The 21,799-nt window shown below is 43.8% G+C and overlaps 1 protein-coding gene across 1 annotated transcript; it reads right to left on the minus strand.

Moving 5' to 3' along the window:
- Positions 1–3,808: 3,808 nt before the first annotated feature.
- KCTD1 (potassium channel tetramerization domain containing 1) lies at positions 3,809–8,278 on the minus strand (the record flags this gene model as incomplete). The annotated part of the gene is made up of 3 exons (XM_009705067.1): positions 3,809–4,006; positions 5,510–5,815; positions 8,134–8,278. Coding segments are annotated over 3 exons (610 nt in total), but the record flags the coding sequence as incomplete, so codon positions are not given.
- Positions 8,279–21,799: the final 13,521 nt, after the last annotated feature.

The raw sequence follows: 21,799 nt of genomic DNA on the forward strand, positions 1-21,799 counted from the left end.
GAAAGCAGTGCCTGTTTCACGTAAAGAAAAATAATTGAATGGGTGGCTCAACTTTCATGTTTTCAGAGAGTAGTAGGTTGTCACCTTTGGATTTCGTTACGGATTCTATCAGGCACCCAAAAATATATGCCTCAACTATACCTGCTTGTGCCAGTCGAGCACAGAAATGATCAGCTTGCTTCTAGACACATTCGCTGGGCCAGACTACCCAGCGAATAAGTACCTGGAGACAGAATAAATTAGCAGTACCTGTTTGTAAGCAGTGCTTCTAGAAAGAGAGATTAAACTAGCGACTAAGGGGGACTTCACTTTCTGTGGCGCAGTGTAAATGAACTCAGTTTTCAACGGAACACTCACAGTGTAAAGTTCATCCAAGCGTGCCAGGATCCATACTTACCTTACGAACTCAGTTTTCAGCGGAACACTCACAGTGTAAAGTTCACCCAAGCGTGCCAGGATCCATACTTACCTTACGTCGCTGTTTGGTACATTAAGGAAGCAAGAGGGGAAGAACTAAACCCTGGGTCGATGGCTATTGCAGAAATCCAGTGTTCACGTTATCGAAAGAAAAGGTGAAGACCCAGTTCCTCAATGTCTCATTGTGGGAAGGGGTGTGAGGTGGCATCTGCAATCTCGACATGTCCACAGCAGCTCGCCGGGCAGCTGCTTAACCAAGGTGCTGAAGTACAATGTTGGCGGCTACTGTTCACTGCAGCTCTTCCTCTTGTTATTAAATACGGCACCACTGATAGCATAAAATGGGAGTCACACTTTTTAATAAAAAAATTAGATAAACGTAAACTATTGTACATGTCAAAATTACTAACCTCCAGAAACGAGCTGACCGTAATCTGGTCCTTCTTGGTTCCCCCCACTCCCCCTTTCCTAGATATATTGCTCATTCGTCTGTAGATCAGTTTTTCTAAAGAACATTGTAAAAACACATGGTTACAGGCCTCAATTGCAAACAGGACTAATTGCATTTGCTCTCTAAAAATCTACAACTACCTTATTCCTGCATACATTTTTTATCAGCCATCGCTTTGTTTACTCACGACCTCTTACTCCATGACCATATCGTAATTGCAGAGACATTTACATTCAGGGTCTTGGAGTGATTTTTGGCTCCATCAACAATGAACGCAGGCTCGGTGGGAGGGTGACCGGCCAGTTGGGGATTTGGGAGAAGCACAGAGGTATCCTCGGTGTCATTCAGTCGGTCAGGTACACGTTGAGCAAGCAAAACCACCGACTGAGCACAACCTGCTGGCTTTTGGAGCAAGGCAATGAAAAGCATTGATGGCAAAGCTCCTTGCTCTCCACACCCAGCCTGTGCAAAGCCTGTGGGCAGCGTGGGTGCTGCCAGCACCGGGCAACCCATTTAGGGGCCACTGATGCTCCTGGCCAGGTAGGTTTGGGTACCCGCTTGCCAAGCAGCAGGGAAAGGAGCTGCAATCCCCCTGGCTTCAGCCTGCAACGGAGCATATGCCCATACTTAAAAAACAGTGGCTAGCAGGGCAGGTCTGGATGCGAGAGTACCTTTGGGCTTAACAGACAGTGTAAACCTAACTCCGGACATGCTGCGGAGGCCCCAGAAAGCGAGGGTCCACCTGGAAGCGCAGGGAGGGTTTTTGCAGCAAACAGTCTCCAAAACATCACATCACCTTGCGCTGGTACCCCTGCACTCTCAGCCCCTGCGGACTGGCACCTTTTTCGACATCACAAATTTCATACCACTTCCAACAGTTTGAAGATCTGTTAAAAATATTTATTTCCCAAGGTTTTAGCTTTCCGACTTCTACGCAAACTAGCAACCAAATTGTGGGCAGTAAGAGCAAGCACTTGTTTATTTTGTAAGAGGACTACTTGCTGCTAATTGAAAACAAACATTTTCAATGAGGCAGCTGTTTCAGCACTGTGAATAGACAGATCAGCATCACATTGAAGATCTAATAACCCGCTAATGAACCTTAGTTTTAGGAGCCCCCTCCCCCACCCATTTCCACATTTCAATAATTTCAAATCCATTGATATGTACTGCCAAAGAGTTATTTAAGTATGCCCTCTGACATCTTTTAATAAAAAACAGAAAAATGGTAGCTTTTGTTTTTTGAGTTAGTGGACTATATTAAAAATCTTGTTACATGTATTTAACAATTTCTTTTTTTTCTTTTCTTAAATAAATAGCAAAGTATCACCAAAATGAATGGAATGCCAGCACCATTGCATCAATAGAAACTTCCATACTAGGATGAATACACAGTCATATTCTGGAATATTGCATAAAAAGACACTTTGGAGGAAAAGTGGCGGTTGCTGGTGCATCTTAGGTGGTGAAAGCATCAACCCGTGAACGGTCCGTGCAGCGGTATCGTGATGTGGCACCTTTGCAAAATCTCACCGTCCTGAACCAGGCGGCTGCAGAGGTGCCCTCGGTGAGACCCTGCAAGAGAACAACTCGCAGGACGTTGAACGCAGGACATCGACTTACCGCCTGCTATCAAGAGCAACGCAGCCGACGGCGTAACACGAGGGGCTGAGCATCTCAACTCTCTAGGCAGAAGAACACTAGCTTTAAACGAGGGAAATGAACAGCATTAAAACCAAACAGGTTGACTAACACTCGGCAGGGCAAGGGCTCGGAGAGTTGAAGCTGCCAACTCCTTAGTCAAGAGGGAAGGATGCAACTATTCACTGTTACGTGGAAGGTTGCAGAACCAGGCGTCGTTTTTTGACGGGTTTCCCTGGGTTGAGCTGGTGTTATTTTGGAAGTCTGACCAACAGCCTCTCTTCCAACTGGGAGACAAAGCTTCAAAAGGACTGTGCCGAAGGGAGACCAGCAAACCAGACAGATCCCACAACGGCCTCCGCTGCCTTTAACTCCCTCCACCCTGCGTGGGCAGCGCTGCCCACTCGCTGCCTGCCGGAGCGGCCGCCACTCCACACATGGGAGTCTGGCCAGCTAAATCCCACCTCTCTGCTTCTGTTGGCTTAAATCAGACCCTCGTTATTTTAAACAGAGTTTATTGTATTTAATACATTATAAAATTTGAAAAAATTGTAGGAAAGCAGCAGATTCAAACCAGAGCATCTCTACCAAATATTAATTATTCTGGCCCCCTTTGGAAAAAAAACACAAAACAAAACAAAAACAACAAAAAAAACCCCCTCATTCAAAAGAAAAGTTAACCTTTCACATCTGTGAGGGCAGACAAAAAGTGTGCGACTTCTGTACAGACTACATTTAACATTTCAGTCGACTAGCTTTCCAACGCAATGGATGGTCGCTTCCTGAACACCTGCCCATCCACCTCTAAAAAAGACAGACATAAACCTCCCTATGCAAATAAAGTTGAGTCAGGGTGTGCACGCATTAAAAAGTGGATGGCTGTTTGGCAATGGAAAATGGGTGAAGAACAGTCTATGTATCCCCCAATGGTAATGGCTTCTACACCATTAAGTGGGTCCCAGGAAGGCCTAGGACACTTAATGGTCATCACAGCACCAACCTCATCTACCACTTTTTTTGTTGTTGCATTTCCTACCCTTTGACATATACATACATATATATATGTACATACATACATATACATACATATTTTATATATATATGTGTGTGTGTGTTCTCTTTTACACCTTGAGGTTATTATTATTATTACTACTATTCCAAATGTTCCCGTATGAATTCAGGTGTGGTCTCTATATTTGATATAAATGTGTCTTTTATTCAATTTTAGTTCCAGGACTTGTTTGGAGTCCAAACTGCACATGAAACGTCCCCCTTTTGCCCCCCTCCCCTTTCTTTTCCTTTTTTTTTTTTTTTTTTGCATAAAGAAACGTGTCCATTTTAGTCCAGAGGTTCTTGCTTTATTCGAATGACGGAGGGTGCACGAGATGTCCTTCTGAGTTCTCGTCTCAGTACGTATTCACTGAATTGGGAAGAGTCCACCCCACCTCCACATGAGCCAACAATCTCAAACCCTCTTTGCTGTAACCTCTCAAGTACCTGCAAAAAAGGGGAAACAAACAGCGATATATAAGTAAATAAATAGACCATTTGCTGTCTGAGGACAGTAACTGCTGTTTTCAGATGGATCCAGCTAGGAAACAAAAGTGGTTACACAGATCCGCTAACTGGCTCCCTCAGTTTCGTTGTATTGGACTGATTTCTGCTGACTTTGGCCACCGCGCAATAAAAAGAAAAATGAAGAAAAAGGTATTTGCATTTTTTAGTACTGTCAACAAATCCAGTATTCTTCTAGCCACAGAAATATGCTTGGAAAACAAATTCTCTGCTTCATAAAATTTACAATACAAAAGGGCAAATACAAGATTGCACAGCAGATACTGGAGGATGCTAAGCAAACACCTCAACCAAATGGTGACAACGCAGATATTGCAGTCATAATTTCAGAAAAGTTACCATCGTATTTTCTAAAGACTTAAAAACCAACTGTGACGATGAAGGTTTGTGGCTACAGTTACCTGTGGTAAGACCTGGGACCTTTTAACTTTAACGATGGGACTAATGAGTTCTGCCTATTCACCTTCTTTCCTCTCTTTTCACAACCTTAGCGTCACTTCCAGTGGGAAATACAATGGCAAAAAGAAAAACAGAAAAAAAACAACACCAAAACACAAAGGAAAAAGAAGTCCGAGGGTAAGACTCAACAGAAGCCTTCTCCTGTGGCTGCAGGCTGCTCCCTTCTCCAGAAATACTGGGTCCCATTTCAGGAGGGAGGAGGAGGAAGGAGGAGGATGCTGCCTTTGTTCTCCCTCTGTGGAAGCATGGCCCTCCTTTCAGTAGCCGGCCTATGGTACTGTCCCGTAATCTCTTTCATAGAATCATTCTGGTTGGAAGAGACCTCAAAGATCATCAAGTCCAACCATACATCCAATTTCTCACATTAATTCCCCTTTCCCCTCACTTCTCACTCGTTACACCCAAAAAAAGAGAGTGGGGCTTCACCTTTCGCTCCTCCATTCTTCCTATTTAGTTTCAGAGCTCCTGTGGACTCTGGCAAATCAGAGCATCTCCACTGCCTTTCTCAGGTGAAGGGACAGCTCCCGATGCCCTCACAACAGCCTCTGTGGGGATGTGGCATCTTCCCACCCTGCCTTGAGATGTCCCTGCGCCCTCTCATCAAGCCAGAAAACAATTTATAACAAGAAGGGCAAGGGACTGGAAGCAGGCTTGACCGGTCGCCCTATATTCAAATGTCAAAAAAACGTTTCTCCAAATATGCAGTACCTTTATATTGAGGCAAACATGTATCTCCTAGAGTAGGTTTATTAACACTACTGTAGTTTGCTTGCAAAGAGATTTGGTGATGATGTGTGTGAATTAAGTCGAGAAAGCAGCCCTGACCCACAGAAGTAAATAACTAGCTCAAAGCCTCCTGCTGATCTTGTTCACCAGAACGGTCCAACGACAGGGAAGAAGAGGGTCAACCTGTTGGTACCTGGCCAGCAGGCTCCCTTCCAAAAAAATGCATATGTGACCTCCTACCTGAACTGAGTTGAGGTGACAGTATCCGTTCAGCGGAAATCGGATGACGTGCGTCGAGTCGTGATTCCAGCCGGCGTTGACAGAATTGCACATCACGTCACCGATTTCTGGAAACACTTCTTCTATCAATGACTTATCGCCACTCAGCGTAATCCTCTCTCCAAGATCTGGGGCAACTCGTACCACCAGGCACTCACAAGACTTTGAGAAACGGCCACTCTCCCGGTCCTGTTTCCACCTTTCCATCTCTCCTAGCATAGGCTGAAGCTGGAAATACTTTGCTTCTTCATATAACAAACTGTAGTCCTGAAAGACACATATATTACTGTGCACAATTAAGAAAGAGGCATTGCTAATGTACCGCTTAATGCATATGGTTATTCAGGCTAATGCCGCTCTAGATCTGGAACCCTTCAGACATAGTTCGTAATTACTGTGTAGGAAGGTGTAATAAAATAACAGTGCAAGCAAAAAATAACCACCAGCCACTTGAACAGACTGGGTTTAGCAGCACTCGTGAGGGGAGGGGGAGGCTATGCTTGTTCAACTCCCTCCTGCTATGGAACCATCCAGGCAAAAATCCCACTTTTCCCCATATTTTATCCCCATAGTGATGTCATAGAATAATGACCTCATTGAACAGATGGAACAGAATTCAATCAGGATTCTGAAAATTCATCACTAGGATCCATCGCGTCTTACAGCAATACTAGCAGGCATTGTAACAGGTATAAGAATGTAAATGAGGGAGCCTGCAATGGTTCTTAGTGTAAAATGATTCGGATATTTGCATAATGGAGTGCACATATTACTGCATTTTAAAAATTAAGTATTTTTTAATACCTCCCCATTTTGCCAACAGTATTGTTTACTACATTGTCTCAAACGCCAGAGCAGAGAGAACGCATTTCTAAGCGTAGCCAGTACAGAAGTAATTTACAACTGATGATCTGGAGTCTGTCTACTGCCATTTTTTAAATTTAAAAAAAAAAATAAATTCTTGTTTTTCTAGGTTTAAGAGCATAATACTGTTTGGAAAATATTTGTACAGAGAAAAGCAATACATGAGAATTAGGGAAGACAGAGGAATAGAATGACAACAAGAGAAGACTGCTAACAGTCAGTATGGCCCTGAATCTGAATATAGAAACCAAATAGAAACCAAATACTTGATGAGAATGGGACAGCTAAATCATGTTCAGAATACTGCTTACATTTACCGTGTAACAAAAAAGTCACCTAATCTATGTATTTCTGAAAAACAAGGACTGCTGTTCATTTTCAGCACCGATCTTTCGGACACCTTAAAGCATAACTGGGAAGGACACCCTTTTGAACATCAGCTTGCATGGGTGCACTTGCCAGGAGTTACGCTTTTAATTTCAGCACAGCTACAGTATAGTTCTGTGTTTAAAAGGCTGTGCATATATAATTTCTTAATATCGCACGGAAGGTGGCTTTTCCTTTTTGTGCATTTCTGATTACCTTCAGGACAAGTGCCGAGAGCCGCACAAAGCCACGCTAAGGCTTCAAAAGAAGGATATGATGCTTATCGGCTAGTTGCAAACTCCCACGGTATTCAGGTAGATCTACCCTCGTCACGCACGGGAGAAGCAAGTATGCGTCTACAGCAGATGATTCAAAGGTTGCTGCAATACGGCTCTTGAACTGAACCGCACACCTATTATGCCCCAAACACCTGAAAACCCGTCTCAGATACAAGGGATAAAAAGACTGCACACCAGTATGAACTGCTCTAACCCTTTCCCATCACCTCTCCTGTTCAATCTGAATTGCTGAACTAATGGCACAGCCAGCTCCGCTGATACGCATTCATTAAGTAACGATAAAGATCTGTTCTGATTGCAACCGCCGTCTCCAGCGCTCACTTCGCTGACACCACAGACACCCACACACCTACGAGCAGATAAACAGAGCGCAGCACGCCGAGTCTGAAGCTTTGCCTCTGTAGGCTAACGTCTAACGTGGTGAACTACCACAAATTTAATTTGTTATTAAAAAGAAAAAAAAGCTGGCTCTTTAATAAAGGTTAAATAATAAATGTGGAACTATTCATCCCTGACTTCTCCAAAACTCCCAAGTTAAACTTGTAGTCCGCATGCAAGAGTCTGGGGGAGAAAATCATCTATGACTTAATGCTCAAATATCACCATGTGTGCAGTTTATTTTGTCAATACTGTGATTCCCACCTCATTCTCTGAATTTCAGCGTGGGAGTAGAAGCTGGAACTGCTGCAATCAGAGGGGAAGCATAAAAGCGGATGAGAGGACAAGTAATCAGCAAAGCTCACGAGCAGTCGGTTCCAGATTGTAACATCCTTTCTGCCTCCATCAGGATCCTACGATATTTAATTTCCCTAGATCAAACATGGCAAGGTTGCTCCATTATGCTATAGCCAGGAGGGGAAAATTTAATATTGATGCCACTCCAGGAAAGGCTGACAGATGCCACTTTAGCAACCACACGCTTACTTTTGCCACGTACCTGAAATCAAATACCATACCCTACAAGTGCCCCCCCATCTAGGGCTCTGTTTTGACTACACGCCAGATACTTCCTTTACAAAGGTCCATGCAAAACACCCGAGTCCCTTGAAATCTCACCTTGAAATCATCAGGAATGAGGAGTTTCGATGTCCTTAAAAAATTCAAGATATATCTGAACATCTGCCCATCTCTGTCGATGAAATAATGCTGCTTGAGACTGTCGAGGACGATGGGCTCCGTGCCATCGAAAAGCCGGCCGATTCTGGAGAGGAAACAAGAGGCGAGCAGCAGGGTCAGACCAAGCTCGGCTCAGCAGCCGCCCAAACAGCTCCTCTTCCTAAGAAAAAGGCTGGTTTCAAACTACGATTTAAGCTGCAGTTTTTCCAGCGTGGCCTTAGAAACTTCTAAGTAGCACAGCTGGGGAGGTGGAGGGGAAGCAGCCGGGGCCGGAGCCTCTTGTACCAGCCTCGCTGCCCAAATCCGTGTCTCACGAAATGACACCCTCTTGATTATTTTGGACACCTCTCTTGATAGCCCCCATCAGCAGAACCCATGTCCCCAGATGCACCAACCCCCTTGATTGACTCCATCCTCCTTTCCAGGGGACTGCACGGTGAACCTGATTTAGTTTGGAAATTGCACTTGGGAAATGTCTTTTTTTTTGGTTGTTTGCTCTTAAACCCAGTTCATTTCTTGGATGCCATTTACTGCAACCAACACTTGGACAGGGACAGCTGAGGGGGCAGCACATTGTGGGAATAAGAAGCTGGGGATACAAAGGTTATAACATGTCAATGTAAGGTAACGATTTCACAGTAAAAATTAACTGTTTGTGGCAGGTATCAACTAGTACACACTAAAATAATCAGGAAAAAAACCCCTCAGTTTTGACAGAGACCACCCCACCGACCACCAGAACCACCCAGAGAGCCTCCATCTGCCGACAGTCCTTGCGACATCAACCGTCGAGCACACACACGTTTTCTAGATGGGTGCCCCACAAACCTGCTTTTGTTAGAGCAGCACGAAGGGCTGAAAACCCTGAAGAAAAACCCCACCAGAGGAACATGAAATACACCTTGTGTTTCTGCATGGGGGCGTTTGCAAAAGGCTCCTGAGTCACCAGTGGTTTCCCAGTGAAATCAGCAGGAGCGACTGGTCGGTTTGATTTTTGTGTGCCTGTTTATACCTCTGTATGTGCAATGTGGAAGTACTTTTTGATTCTTTCCAACACCAGAATTGTAAACAAAATGGTCTCAAAATAGCTCGCTTGTGATATGTCACATGGATGCTCTGTGTGAAATACTACCCACAATTTGGGACGTGATTTCAGAGCCTTGTCACAACCTGTTACATTCTGTAATATTCTGCAGATTCCGTGTTTTCATTGTTTTAACAAAAGGGCTCATTCATATGTAGTTTGTGTCCCAAAATAACCAATCTGTTTTGGGAACTAGCACAGTACAAGCTCCGCAGGTTACTGAAGAGCATACAATAGCATCACTGGACATCGGCATGGAGCGAGGGGACCAACAGACACTTTGATTCCCTGATCATGCTCTGTTTGTGGAGTAGGTAAGGTACAAGTCTGTCTTCTCACCAAAAGGCTAGAGCAAGCCCAAAGTCATGGCACGCTATTTTTGTTTTAAAAGAAGTGAAGAAACAACCATTCCCCATCACCAGTAGAAAAAAAAAAAACCCAACACCAAAACCTCAGAGGTGATCAGCCCTCCTGGCTGCATGAAGCACCCCAGGCTGAGAGACACCCCATCCATCAGCCAGCAGAAGGGGATCTCCAGGAAAAGGTCAGAGGCAAAAGACAGAAGCGGTTCCCAAAGAGGGGAAGACGGCAGAGCTTGCAGAGGGGTCTCAGGGAACTGCCAAGGGACGGGGCTCCAGGTGACCCCACGCCGCGTCGCACCCACTGCCATACACCCCCCCTTTGCAGAGGCACGGCCAACCCAAACGGGGTTTGAAGGGATGTCTGCGCCCGCAGCAGGGACCTCGCTAGTACAGCCGCTAATATGACGTGAACAGAATACAAGTCTCGTCTATTCTTTCTCACCAGCTGGGAAGAGATGAAGCCCAGGAAAGAAATAAAACCACATTAACCTCAACTAGCCATTTCCAATTCTGTAGGAAATGCCTGAATCAATTCAAGTCGCATGAAACCCATAACATGTAAGGAATTAAGTATATTTTGCAGAACGATCAGGTACAAAATATTTTATTCTCAAACCCACCCCTTAGAATAATTCAAGCTTTCTTCCTTGGATACTTGTTACTGCCTGCCCTGCTACTCAAAATCTAAGCTGTGACAAGCCATATAATACAAGTTCATTAGGTGGATGAGCAACATTTATGTCTAATATGGATGCACTCAGCGTTTAGAATTAATTTTCCTCTATACTCGAGCATGCCATCTTGGAATCTATCATGGAATTCACACACAAAACATACATATTTGGCCAAGTCAGTCATTACCGAAATGTATAATTGTAATTGGTTTCTGCAGCACTTTCCTAGTTCTAAATTACTACTATAATTACATATTTTAAACCTCTAGGCTTTCTGTCTTCATTTTATTAATTGTTTAGGAGAAGAACAAGATAGTAGCAGAGGATAGAGTCTTCTGACAAAACCAGAACGCTGACAAGAGCGCAGAGCCATCAGGAGTGCTACCTGGGACCTGGAAGGCTTTGGGTCCAGGCTGGAAGAGTTAACAGAAATTCCTTTCCCCGCTCCCTTCCCAGCATCACTTTGCAATACCCAACTGTGCTTAAAACAGCTTTGGAAGGGTAGACCCCCAGCAGAGAGACTTCTGTAAACAAAATTAAAGCCTTTTTCCTTTTCAGATGGAAAAATGTAGATTTCAGTTCACTTCACATGGCCTGCAGGGGAAGATCTGAGATAACATGGGACCCAAATCTGGTGGCAGGGTCCTTCTAAGCTGCATTTAAGCTAAGCTGCGTTTGCTACACCCACGAGGAGAGGAGACTGGGCTAGGTCAGGATCTGGGGAAGGACCAAAGCCTTGACCCTCCAGCCTCCCCCTGTGCTCCCGGGTCGCCGGCAGCACAGCCCCAAGCTCCCTGCCCTGCTTCGCTCGGCAGCTCCCCTACACAACATTTGATATTGGCACAGAGTCACCCCCCTCCCTGTCACCCATCGCTCCGCTCCTGCTTGCTCTCACACTGCCATGATAAATGCTTAACAGACATCCATCCGCTGGCATGAGAACGGACAGTTAAGTCACATTTATCATAATTTCACTTCCCAAGAAAGCCTGAAAGATGCTTTTCCCCATCTCCTGCTTGACAATGTTGGCCAATGACTGGCAAAGATAACTACTTTTTTTTTTTTTTTTTTTTTTTCTCTGAATGACAAATACGTAACAGCCAAACAGATTTCCAAACAGGAAAGTGGTTTGAAGGAAGCTTGCAAAAGAAGCTGATAATTATACCCAGAATTAGCCAAATATCAAGGGTAAAGGATAAAGTCCATTTCCAAGAAAATGTACTTCTGAAATATTTAATTAAAACTAACAGGCTGGAATTTTCTGTATATCAGGAAAATTAATGTCCCATGGGTTGAAAGTGCGACCTCCAATGGGTAATAATTAATGTCTATGGCTTTAAGTATCACATTCCACTGTCAGAAATCGAATGCTTCAAGGGTTGAAAATACAACCAGTGGAAAACTCAGCTTCTGTCAGAGAATGCGGTTTTGCTTGAAGGGCACAGAACAGGTCCAGCCGCAAGCCTGGTTTTAGTGGTGAGAAAACAACTGGATACGGAAGAGGATCAATGTTTAACTTCCATAAAATACTGCAGGGATCCTTCTCCCCACAGACCCGCACTCCCCTACCAGCATTTCTAGACCAAAAAGCTAGCACAGGAAGATGACGTTCCTTACAGGATTTTTCAAATTCTTCAGAAACAAGTCCTGTTTGTCAAGTATAAAAATATACTCGGACTGCAGCAAAGCTGTATACATAGTGCAAGTGTTTATAACCTTGCTCTCTCGATGTATAAATATTTATATGTATTATTATACACACAAAAGAGAAAGACTTCCCTTTAGTATATTCTGCCTCAGTTGACAATTTGGGAAAGCTGATGGAATTAGGAAATTAGGAAAAAGATGGCCAATATTAATTAAACAAGTTAACTATTGCACAACGTTCTTAACACTAAGAGAAATGACACGGTTCTACAGATTGTTTTAGGGGACAGAGCTACCATCCTTCCCTTTTGTAACCAAAGGGATACAGGGAACACGGGGGAGCTGCAAACCTGGATGTCTGCAAGCATGCAGAATATTGCATTGCCTTCAAACTTATGTAGAAAGAAACCTTTTTTTTTCCTCTGAGAAAACATAGATTCCTTATTATTGAATATATTCAGTACATTATTTCTCATATTATCATCTTTACCAGAGGACACTACGAACTCAAAACTAACTGAAAATCTTTTGTAAGAAACTATTTTCAACAGTTCTAAGCTGTCAGCTTTCCTTGCACGCCGCGTCTTTCGCAGAACAACAAAAAGGGAGGAAAACTCCCGGTGCGAAGCCCCTGCAATAACCGGGCAGCGGGAGGAGGGTCGGCGATGCCTGGCGCCCGCAATCCCATGCTAACGGCGAGGCAAGTAACTGCCCGGGACCCCACCGAGGTCGGATATTCAGTGGCTGGCAAGGGGCAAAGTGCTCATGGAAATACATCTCTCTCCCTCCAATAATGAAATACATGGCAAAGAAAAAGAATTTTAGTTGAAATCTGACTCACCTGGTCGGAGCCACTGTGGCAAAGTGAGTAGGGGTTTGGCACTTCAAAGGATAAGGGAACGCAAGTTTTACGATCACATCATTATATTTATGTGGCTAATGGGAACGCTCATTTAACACTCTGGGGTGTGCAGAGAACGAGCTGAAATAGGCTTTCACTTTTTTTTTTCTTCTCTGACTTTTTAGTCCACATTGTCCTTATTAATTTCTTTTCATTTTCTTTTACTAAGTGCTCAAAGGCAATTTGCATAAGAGCCCATTATAAATTAGATCTGTTTAATGGTATGCTCATCTCATGGCTATTTAATTTTACTTCCTCGTATGTCTAAATTATATAATTTTGCACTGTCCCCTAGCAGCTAGTACATTTGAAGATGTATCCATGCTGAGGAGAAATGCTATCCTACCCAAGTGGGGAATGATGAGGTTTCTATTCTTTTTTCAGAGGACCACTTTAACAGTAACAACCTGCTCTTCTCTTTTGAACACCTCACATCATTTGGATCCACAGCGACTGAATACTCAGCAATCTTTATAACTCTGCATAACAAAAGTTGGCGCATAAACATGATATAACAGAATACATTTGCAATTTTCAGGCACATACATTATGAAAACCGCATTTTAACCCAATACCCCGTTGTAATCTCTTGCTCTCAGTGCTATTATAATTTGTTCTTATCTCTTCCTCCTCACATTTAATTTAAGGTTTCATGTCCATGACTTTCAGGAATTCCTTGGCACAGACAGTTCCTACATTATCAGCAGAGGCATGAACACAATGATTATAATGTAAAGGTAACAGGGGAAAAGTGTATTAAAACCTAAAATCTCACTAAACCTTCTATAGAAAAGGTATTTATATAGGAGCCAACATGACAGAGCAAGAAGAATGTACAGGAGGAGGTATTAAAACTCCAGTTCTTATGAGATTTAAAAGAAAATGTTACATGGCATTTTAAAGAACAGATAAATCCCAGATACTCAGTAGGAGGATGTCAAGCCTGTGTGGAAATATTTGCTAAAGATTAAAGAACTGAATCATTTACATGGAGATAATTTCAAACATCTTAAGACTGTTATTCGAGCACAGAAGCGAAAGAAAAGGTAAGGGCAAACTCAGAGGGCTAATAAAACATTTAGAAGAAATTGAGATAGACAAGAAATGGTGAATCGTCTTAAATGCAGAGTAAAGCATGTAAGGAACAGATGGGAAGGATCTGAAATGATGAGTGAGGTGGTATCGTCAGGGAACGCATCAGAGGAAAACAAAAACCCAAAGCATGGGATTTGCTATAACCTGCCTGATCAGAGGCAGCACCAGGAGCCGAGATGAAAGCAAATCAGACGTATTACAAAATGAACTAACAGTCATTGGATCTAACCCACACGGACAAACTGACACATTAACTGGAAAAGAATAAATTGCACAACACCGAGTAGTCATGTTGCAGAACGAGAGCAAACTATGGCTTTCTACGCGGTGGACGAGCATGGAGATGATGAGACGGGCAACTAAACAACAGCTGAACAAAAGAGGATTATGTGGGTCACAGGAAACATTGGGGTGAATTAAAAAAATGGATGGCTAAGGCTCCAGAAGTCAGTAGCAACACCCTAATCTCTATTTGCCTGAAAAGGAAGTTTTTCCAAGAGAAATTAAAAGCTGCATTTTCCCCACTAAACAGGTGATCTAGCTACCTGGGAGATTCACTCCAGAAGTAATGATTACACTACAAAATAGATGCAATAGAGGAACTCCCCCGATGTACATAACATACCGGTTGACAGCCTTACGGAGGGTGCAGGGTGCCCGAACGTCCAACAGAAGCAGACCAAAAAACGTAGGCTCTGTCACAGCCTTCTCCCGGGATGTTCAAACCCCCATTCCCAAACTCAGGAGACCATCATCCACCCAGACCCAAATGGCACTTGTAGAAACGCTGACGTTTCAGAAAAGAAAGGAATAAATAATTGGGATGGGATGTCAAGAGCTGGTGACTCATGGCCAGAAAACTACGTATGTGGGCAGATGGAAAGCATCTCCCACATCGCAGGACAGCAGGCAGGGTGAGGCCAGGAGAGCACTGTCCCCAGATTGGGGGTGATGGGCTGGGGAGTTTCTGTTTACCATATACCTTCTCTCTCTGCTCTGGTATACCGGAGAGATACAGACAGATATGAGGAATAGGCTGCAACCTAAATCTGCATCTTTTCACACAAGGCTGGGCAGGTAAGTGTTTTAAAAGCAATTTCAATACTGTGGCAGCCAAGCCTCCTGAACCTCTGGGTTGCATTACAGGCTTCAGATGTGGCTGAGAGGGGTTTGCCTTCTGCTCTCCAGCTGTTTCCCCACCCCAAAACCAGGATCCTCAGCCCCACAATCCCCATCGCTTTTGACAAAGTGACGTTCCTCCATCTGACAGACACTGAAGTTGCCAACGCTTCCCAAGACATCACGTCTACCCCTGACCCTCACGGTTTTGCTTGTCTCCAGACACCAAGCTCTCCCTCAAGCCCTTTTGCTACCATAAGGACCCGTCTCCAGAAAACTTAAGTCTTACAATCCCCAAATAGCCTGTGACTTCAGCCAAAGCGGCTCTCTGATCGACCCACCCAAGACAAGGAGACCCGGAGCAGGGGAGGAGGCTGCAGGTACCCGCTGCCATCCCTCCCATCACGAGAGGCGTTTTGCTTCAGCCGTTTGTGAGGACATCAGGCGACGAGCACCTACACACAACGGCTCCACAGCCGCAGCTTGACCACCGGTATTTTATGCTTTACAATGCCATCTCTCTTTGCTCTTCTTTTTTTTTTTTCAGGCCCGCTCACGCACTGGATATACTGAAGAGCAGACCGCAAGCCTTTAAGCCCCACATCTCCTACAGTGTTTGGTATCTTGCAAGTAAGTCTTTGAAAACTTTTTAGTTTTCCAGAGCATATCAAAACCACTTTTCCTAAAATCATTTAAACCAATGAAACGTTAAATCAATTATTCATGCAAATACTTTTTCCATCTCTGTTTTTTGTAACCAAGTTTTCTTGGCAATGATAACATTTCACAGAAAAATTAACAAATATTCTCTTTGCTTGCCAAGATAATTTTACTAAGCTTGAATCCGATTTTATTGAGGTACATTATTTATGTTTTATCTTGAGGGAAGCTGCCTATTAAGTTAGTAGCAACCGTGTCCTTTTGCTTATGATACGGTTATTACCAAGTTATCAGGAGTACCTTTAAGTTATTAGGGTGCAATGGCAAATTAAGTACTTTGCGTCATAATTAGCTAATAACTTTTGAATTCTATTTTAATCATGTTTAAGATGGTCAGGTTTGCTGTGAGTACAGATAATGGAGGACAGGAGCAGAACCAGAGTGTTTATCGTTCAATACCAAAAGCCAGAAAGTAGCTAAACCGGTGGATGCACAACATCCCAAAGGCCATGGTAACCTATATATTCAGAACACTGAATCCCTTCGCAGGCAGCAATGTAAAAAAGCAGAACCCATGTCTCAGGATCACGTTTAAGTAAAAAGCAAAAATATATTAGCTCCAACCCACTCTCGTTTGAGTCTGTCAATTTTTTCTTAAAAAAGACACACTAGCAACAACCATCTTCAAACCCTTATCGATAAACTTGTACAAAGAGAGAACACTGTTAAAGCAGCTTAGAAAAAGCTACCAGAGACATTTCCCTTTCGATAATCTGGATGTTAAAAAAAAACCCCAAACAAACAACAAAAAAACCTTCTGAGAATGGGGGAAATTCTTTGATGTATTCCTTTTTACATCAAGTTTGCCCCTCAGCTTTCATGAATTTCATTCAAACCACTATTAGCTCTCAGTATTTCCTTTGTACCCTCGAGAAGACTCAGTATCTAAATTCCACGTACAAATCGCTGGAAATTAGGAAACGCTCTGAGATTCTCCATGAAATCCCTCAGAAAAGTAGCAGCAAAATGAGTTCTGGATCCAAAACCAACAGATACCCCAGTTAAGCAGCACGTATGTGCTACGTACAAAGCACTGCGATATCGCTAACTCTGCCCCTTTCCAGGACGTTACTTTGGGAACCAGGCATCACACTTCATACGCCTGGAGCCTGCGCCCCTGTAAACGGCAGTCACTGCAATGAAACCGTAACGAATCAAGCTTTCCAAGATCTTCACAACTCTGGACTACTTAGCCAGAAATCCGGTCTATGTTGTTTTGTTAACTGCTGCCTCCTCTAAGAGCAAGGACAACACGTTTCCATAGGCAGGACAAGAACACACTTGCCTTTCCCTTTGCAAGAGTTTCACAACCTCCTCCTGCATTGCAGCCCATCAAGGCAAGAGAGGGTGCAACGAACCTCTGCGTGCTCCACGGGGGATCCGACGGGCACCGCTTCTCAAGAGAGAAAGAGGCCACTTCTGCCTCAAAGCCTAAGTAAAAGCTTCTCAATAATGAATAAAACTCAGAGAGAGAAAGTGCTTCTAAAACCTTTAGCTGTTAACTATGGTGTGTCCTCAGAAAACGCCATCCTCCAGAGCCCAGAACAGAATACAGTATTCCCAAGCATCCTCGCTCTTCTGCTGTCAATAAATACTCGTGAAAGTCACTCGCAAAGTTCATAACATCCTTCTCAAGTGCAGTTCACACAGAGGACAATGATTTGCTACTGCTAGCTTGTGCAGCAGAAGCCTCTAAAACAGATTAACAGGTTCATACCCTGCTGCTGAACTTGGACTCGGACTGTCAAAAGACAAATTTGCCAGGGAAGGTGGAAAGGATGTTCAGCCTGCTTTTTGAAAGCCTGACAAGAGTAGACAAAAGGAGAAAAATACACATATAAAGAACGTTATTAAGGTAGTCAAAACAAGCTTCATGAGCTAAGATACGTCAGATAGGAGAGATGCTCCTGCAACTCTCACGTGCAAACCTCCCTCTGCATGGAACGCTTTAGACTTGGTCTGTAATGACCTACTGCTCTCCTCAATCCAGCCGGCAAGCTGGGATTAAGCCAGGGTTGGGCAGTGTAGAGCCTGTTGCCCATGGGACCCCTACTTCATCTGTTGGAGAAGTAGGAGAAGGTTGAATGGGTGAGGAAGGGGTTGTAGGAAGGGAACACAAGTAAGGCAGATGGGGGCTGCCCTGGAGAAATGAACTCTGTCCAAGTGTGTGCCAGATTTCCTGCCCCATGCTACCACTAAGCATGCCCGTCTTATTTTTTTTTGAGCTCCTTTGAGTGAAGCAAGAAGGTATTAGACTAAGGAATGCTGCAAAGAAAGCACGCAAGACTGACTCTTCGGAACAGGACTCGAATAATACGTAGAAAATACAGCCCAAGGACACGTGCTGAATGGAGGAAGAACAGAGGATGCTGATGACCTGTTCAGTAATTAAGCACCACATTTCTCTGTGCACAGCACCAGGCAATCATGTATTGGAGATTGTAGTACTACACATACACCATGAAGACGACAAACTAAGTTTGCCCTGGCTGCCCTAATCATGTTCTTTTCCTATAAAGCTGACTTCAATTGTAAGGAGAGAAGCTGCAAAGCCAGCTACACAATAACACGTTTATTACACTTCTCTCAAACATTTGTGTTTGGTGTTACTACTTCGCTCACCTGCTCACAGATTCCTCCACCTAGACTGAAAATGGTACTTCCAGGCTAACAGCCCAGATTATATATTCTTTGAGAAAGGCAATCCAGATAGCACGAGAGCATACACAACAGAGGCAACGAAACTACGGGTGTTACGAGCACAGAACTTGGTATGAGAAACACGGGACCGTACGCTGCTCTTGTTTTGGTTAACTCTAACTTACATAAATTACAATTACATTGCTGTGACTCCTAGTGTGGACACACAAATGTGCCAACAGAGACAGACGTGTTTATACCTGTATAACTTATTCCCATACATTTACATGTTTAACAGCTTCCATGCTAGAGATTGAAATGATTTAAGCATTTCAGCAACTAGGAAAATCACGCCATTAACCAAATTAGTTCATACAAAACCTGTGCGCTGATCAGTTAAGAGGACGGGATAGTCCACCTGAAACAGCTTAGACAGTGGCTCTGAGCAATAAATAATGCTTAATGCATAGGTTAGAAATGCCAAAGCCACACCTGCACATTTGGCTGGTGGTGGGGGTGATAAAAAACACACAGATAACATTATTTCCATTGACAAACTTTACATATACAAAACAGCGGCTTTATTGTTTATTAAATTAGATGCTGTCATGGTGTAATCATCCCTGCAGCCATACCAAACCCAACAGTATGTCAGATGTATTTCTGTGGGGGAGGCAGAGAGAGAAGAAAGGAAGAGAACTGAGAGAGAGGACAGAAGCAATATAGCCCCATAAATAGTGGCGTAAGGAATAATTAATCCACGTATGTGAAAACAGACACTGTAATTGCAGCCAGTGAAATCTTCAAAAATACCACATGACAAAACTGAATGTTACATCATGGTGCCTTTAATACACAACAGCCAGGATGTGATTCAGCTGCCTAAATACAGGTGTCTGGTGCCCCTTGAGATGCTCTGGGGCATCTCCGGGACTCCCAAATTGCTGGGGGATGGCAGGCACAGGGACACTACTGCAGACCCGGGCTCTCCGGGAGCAGCCACAGGAGTCCAGGCAGGAATTGTGCACGGCACCACCTGCCCCTCTTCAGGTGAGCATATCCCACTCGCAAAATGATCAGAAACTAACTGTACCAAAATCCGTATAGTCAACAAAGTCCTCCTGGATACTCATTTCAATAGAAAATCAAGCTTTAACTAAATAAGAAACAACAAATTTATACAATCTGAAATGGTGAACAATCATTTGTAGCGCTCCTAAAATGTGTAAGATTTGTAACGTTTTAAATTTAAGTGCTATTTTACCCCGTAATTCAGGTTACCCTCACGCAGAGGAGCTGACTGTTCTTAGCTTCTTCCCCAGACGCAGCTTTACCCGAGGAAATACAGAAGAGTGCCATCCAAAGTCATATTATACCGTAAGTGTGCCAGCATCCCTGTTTCCCAAATCCAGGCGGTCAGCCTGCAGTATTTCAGGAGGGTGTTGAAGTGAGCTGACTCCAGGATGGAGCTACAGCCAAGGGAGGGACACAGACACCCGTGGGGGGCTGCCCAGCCCACCTACGCAGGACGGGATCTCGTTCCACGTACGCCTCGTGCCCCGCTGCACTGGTGACCACGCGGCTGAAAAATTACGACAGCTCTGTCACGTAGCAACTAATAAATTCTGAAGGAAGGCAAACAAGCAGGAAACGATCTGTGGAGAAACAGTCAAACGAGCATAACTCCATCAGTCTGGAGGATTTACAATAGTGAGGACATAGATCTTACGTCTGTCGTGATCTTCCCGCTAGAAACCAGCACAACCCAACAAGGCAAAACTTCTCTGTGGCGATTCCAGGCTGCTAATAAACAAGAAATCACCTACCAAGCCGAGCACTGCTTTTAAACTAGCAGAAAGATGTTGATCAGGGAGCAGCCTACTGCTTCACTTTGTACGTTTTTATTATTTCATTCGCTTAATTTTGAAGCCTTTCTCTAAAAAGACAGAACTGAATCTAACCACAGTTGCATTAAAAAAGAAAAAAAAAGAAAAGAAAATAAAAAAGCCATTGCCTAAGGGTTTTTCTGCATCTGCCCTTGTCCCCAGACACTGGTACCGCTGCACAACTCCCATACCAATGGATTAAGCTGCAGCTTGCACTAACTAATGACTGGTACTGAAAAAACCCTGATCAACATCCAACATAGGTATGGATGCCAAAAGGCTATGACTCCCTTACCAACATGAAGAAGAAAAAAGAGCTAATAATTTAGTGAGAAAAATCCTGAATTTCCATACAGTTTTTCAGAATAATGCAAGTTCCAATACGGGAATTTTCAGGGACAGAAAACTGTTTCAGAAAGTTCTCCTCCTCTCTGTGCTTGCTGAAAGTAAAATATGTTACAACAACCTTGCATTACCCCCTTCACTTGTGTAGCTACTTAATACCAATACTTTTTGCTCTATATCTGAATGTAATAAAATTTTAATTTAGCAGAAAATCCAGGTGTTTTGGTAGATTTCTGATTTTTTTTTTCTCTTGCATCACCACAAGGCACAGATATAATCGGTTTCTACTATCTTTACAGCAGATCTGCAGAACCACATTATCGAAAGGTGCAGAAGCCTGAAAATAGTCTGGGGTAATCAAGAGCTTCACTGTTTCATCAAAGCTCTCCACTCCCACCTCTCCAGAAGCCGCTGGTATTACAATAAGGTTTCGGGCTATGGGAAGATTTTGATTATTTTCTATTACCTTCCTAAAAAACTACTTTTTGAGAGTTTAGAGGCAGGCAGAAGCCAATTAACACAATGAAAGGAACGAAAGGAAAGGATCTAGAGAAGGATAATGTCTTAAAACAACCAACTGCGACTATGGAGCCAGATCATCAAACTATATTCTCTTGCTGACTGCCACATGCATGAAAGTCTCTATTTATTTGCATTAACCAAGCAGTCCCATGATGGAAACCTATGGTGCAGTCCTTGGCCTCTCACTTTTGCACAGCTTTTCTCTCCCCAGTATATACCACAAGGTGCCTACCAAAAACATCACAGGAGGTAAAATGGATCCGAGTACCCAGCTGTGACGCAGAAGGCAGAACCCGCTGCTGGGCACCAGCTTCAAGATGGGTTTTCACAGGAAGGAGAAGGCACCCGAGGTCAGGTTGGGCTCTGTGGTATTACCGCTGACATCGCAGCGATACAGTCAATAGAGAAGCAGCAAGACGACCGAGATTTGCTTGCAGTTGCCCCTGTCGGACGCTTGCCCCCAAGCCCTACTGCTCATCAGCTGTGCCCCCAAGCCCCCCTCCATCCCTGTACCCCGCAGCCCACCCAGAGCTCCACCCGCAGTGGGCAGCAGCAGCACAAGCACCCAAAGTCATCTTGGCTGCCTCGAATTGCCACCAGGCACTGCCTAC

This window comes from Cariama cristata, unplaced genomic scaffold (genome assembly GCF_000690535.1).
Source record: "Cariama cristata isolate BGI_N322 unplaced genomic scaffold, ASM69053v1 scaffold88, whole genome shotgun sequence".
NCBI classification, from domain to species: Eukaryota; Metazoa; Chordata; class Aves; order Cariamiformes; family Cariamidae; genus Cariama; species Cariama cristata.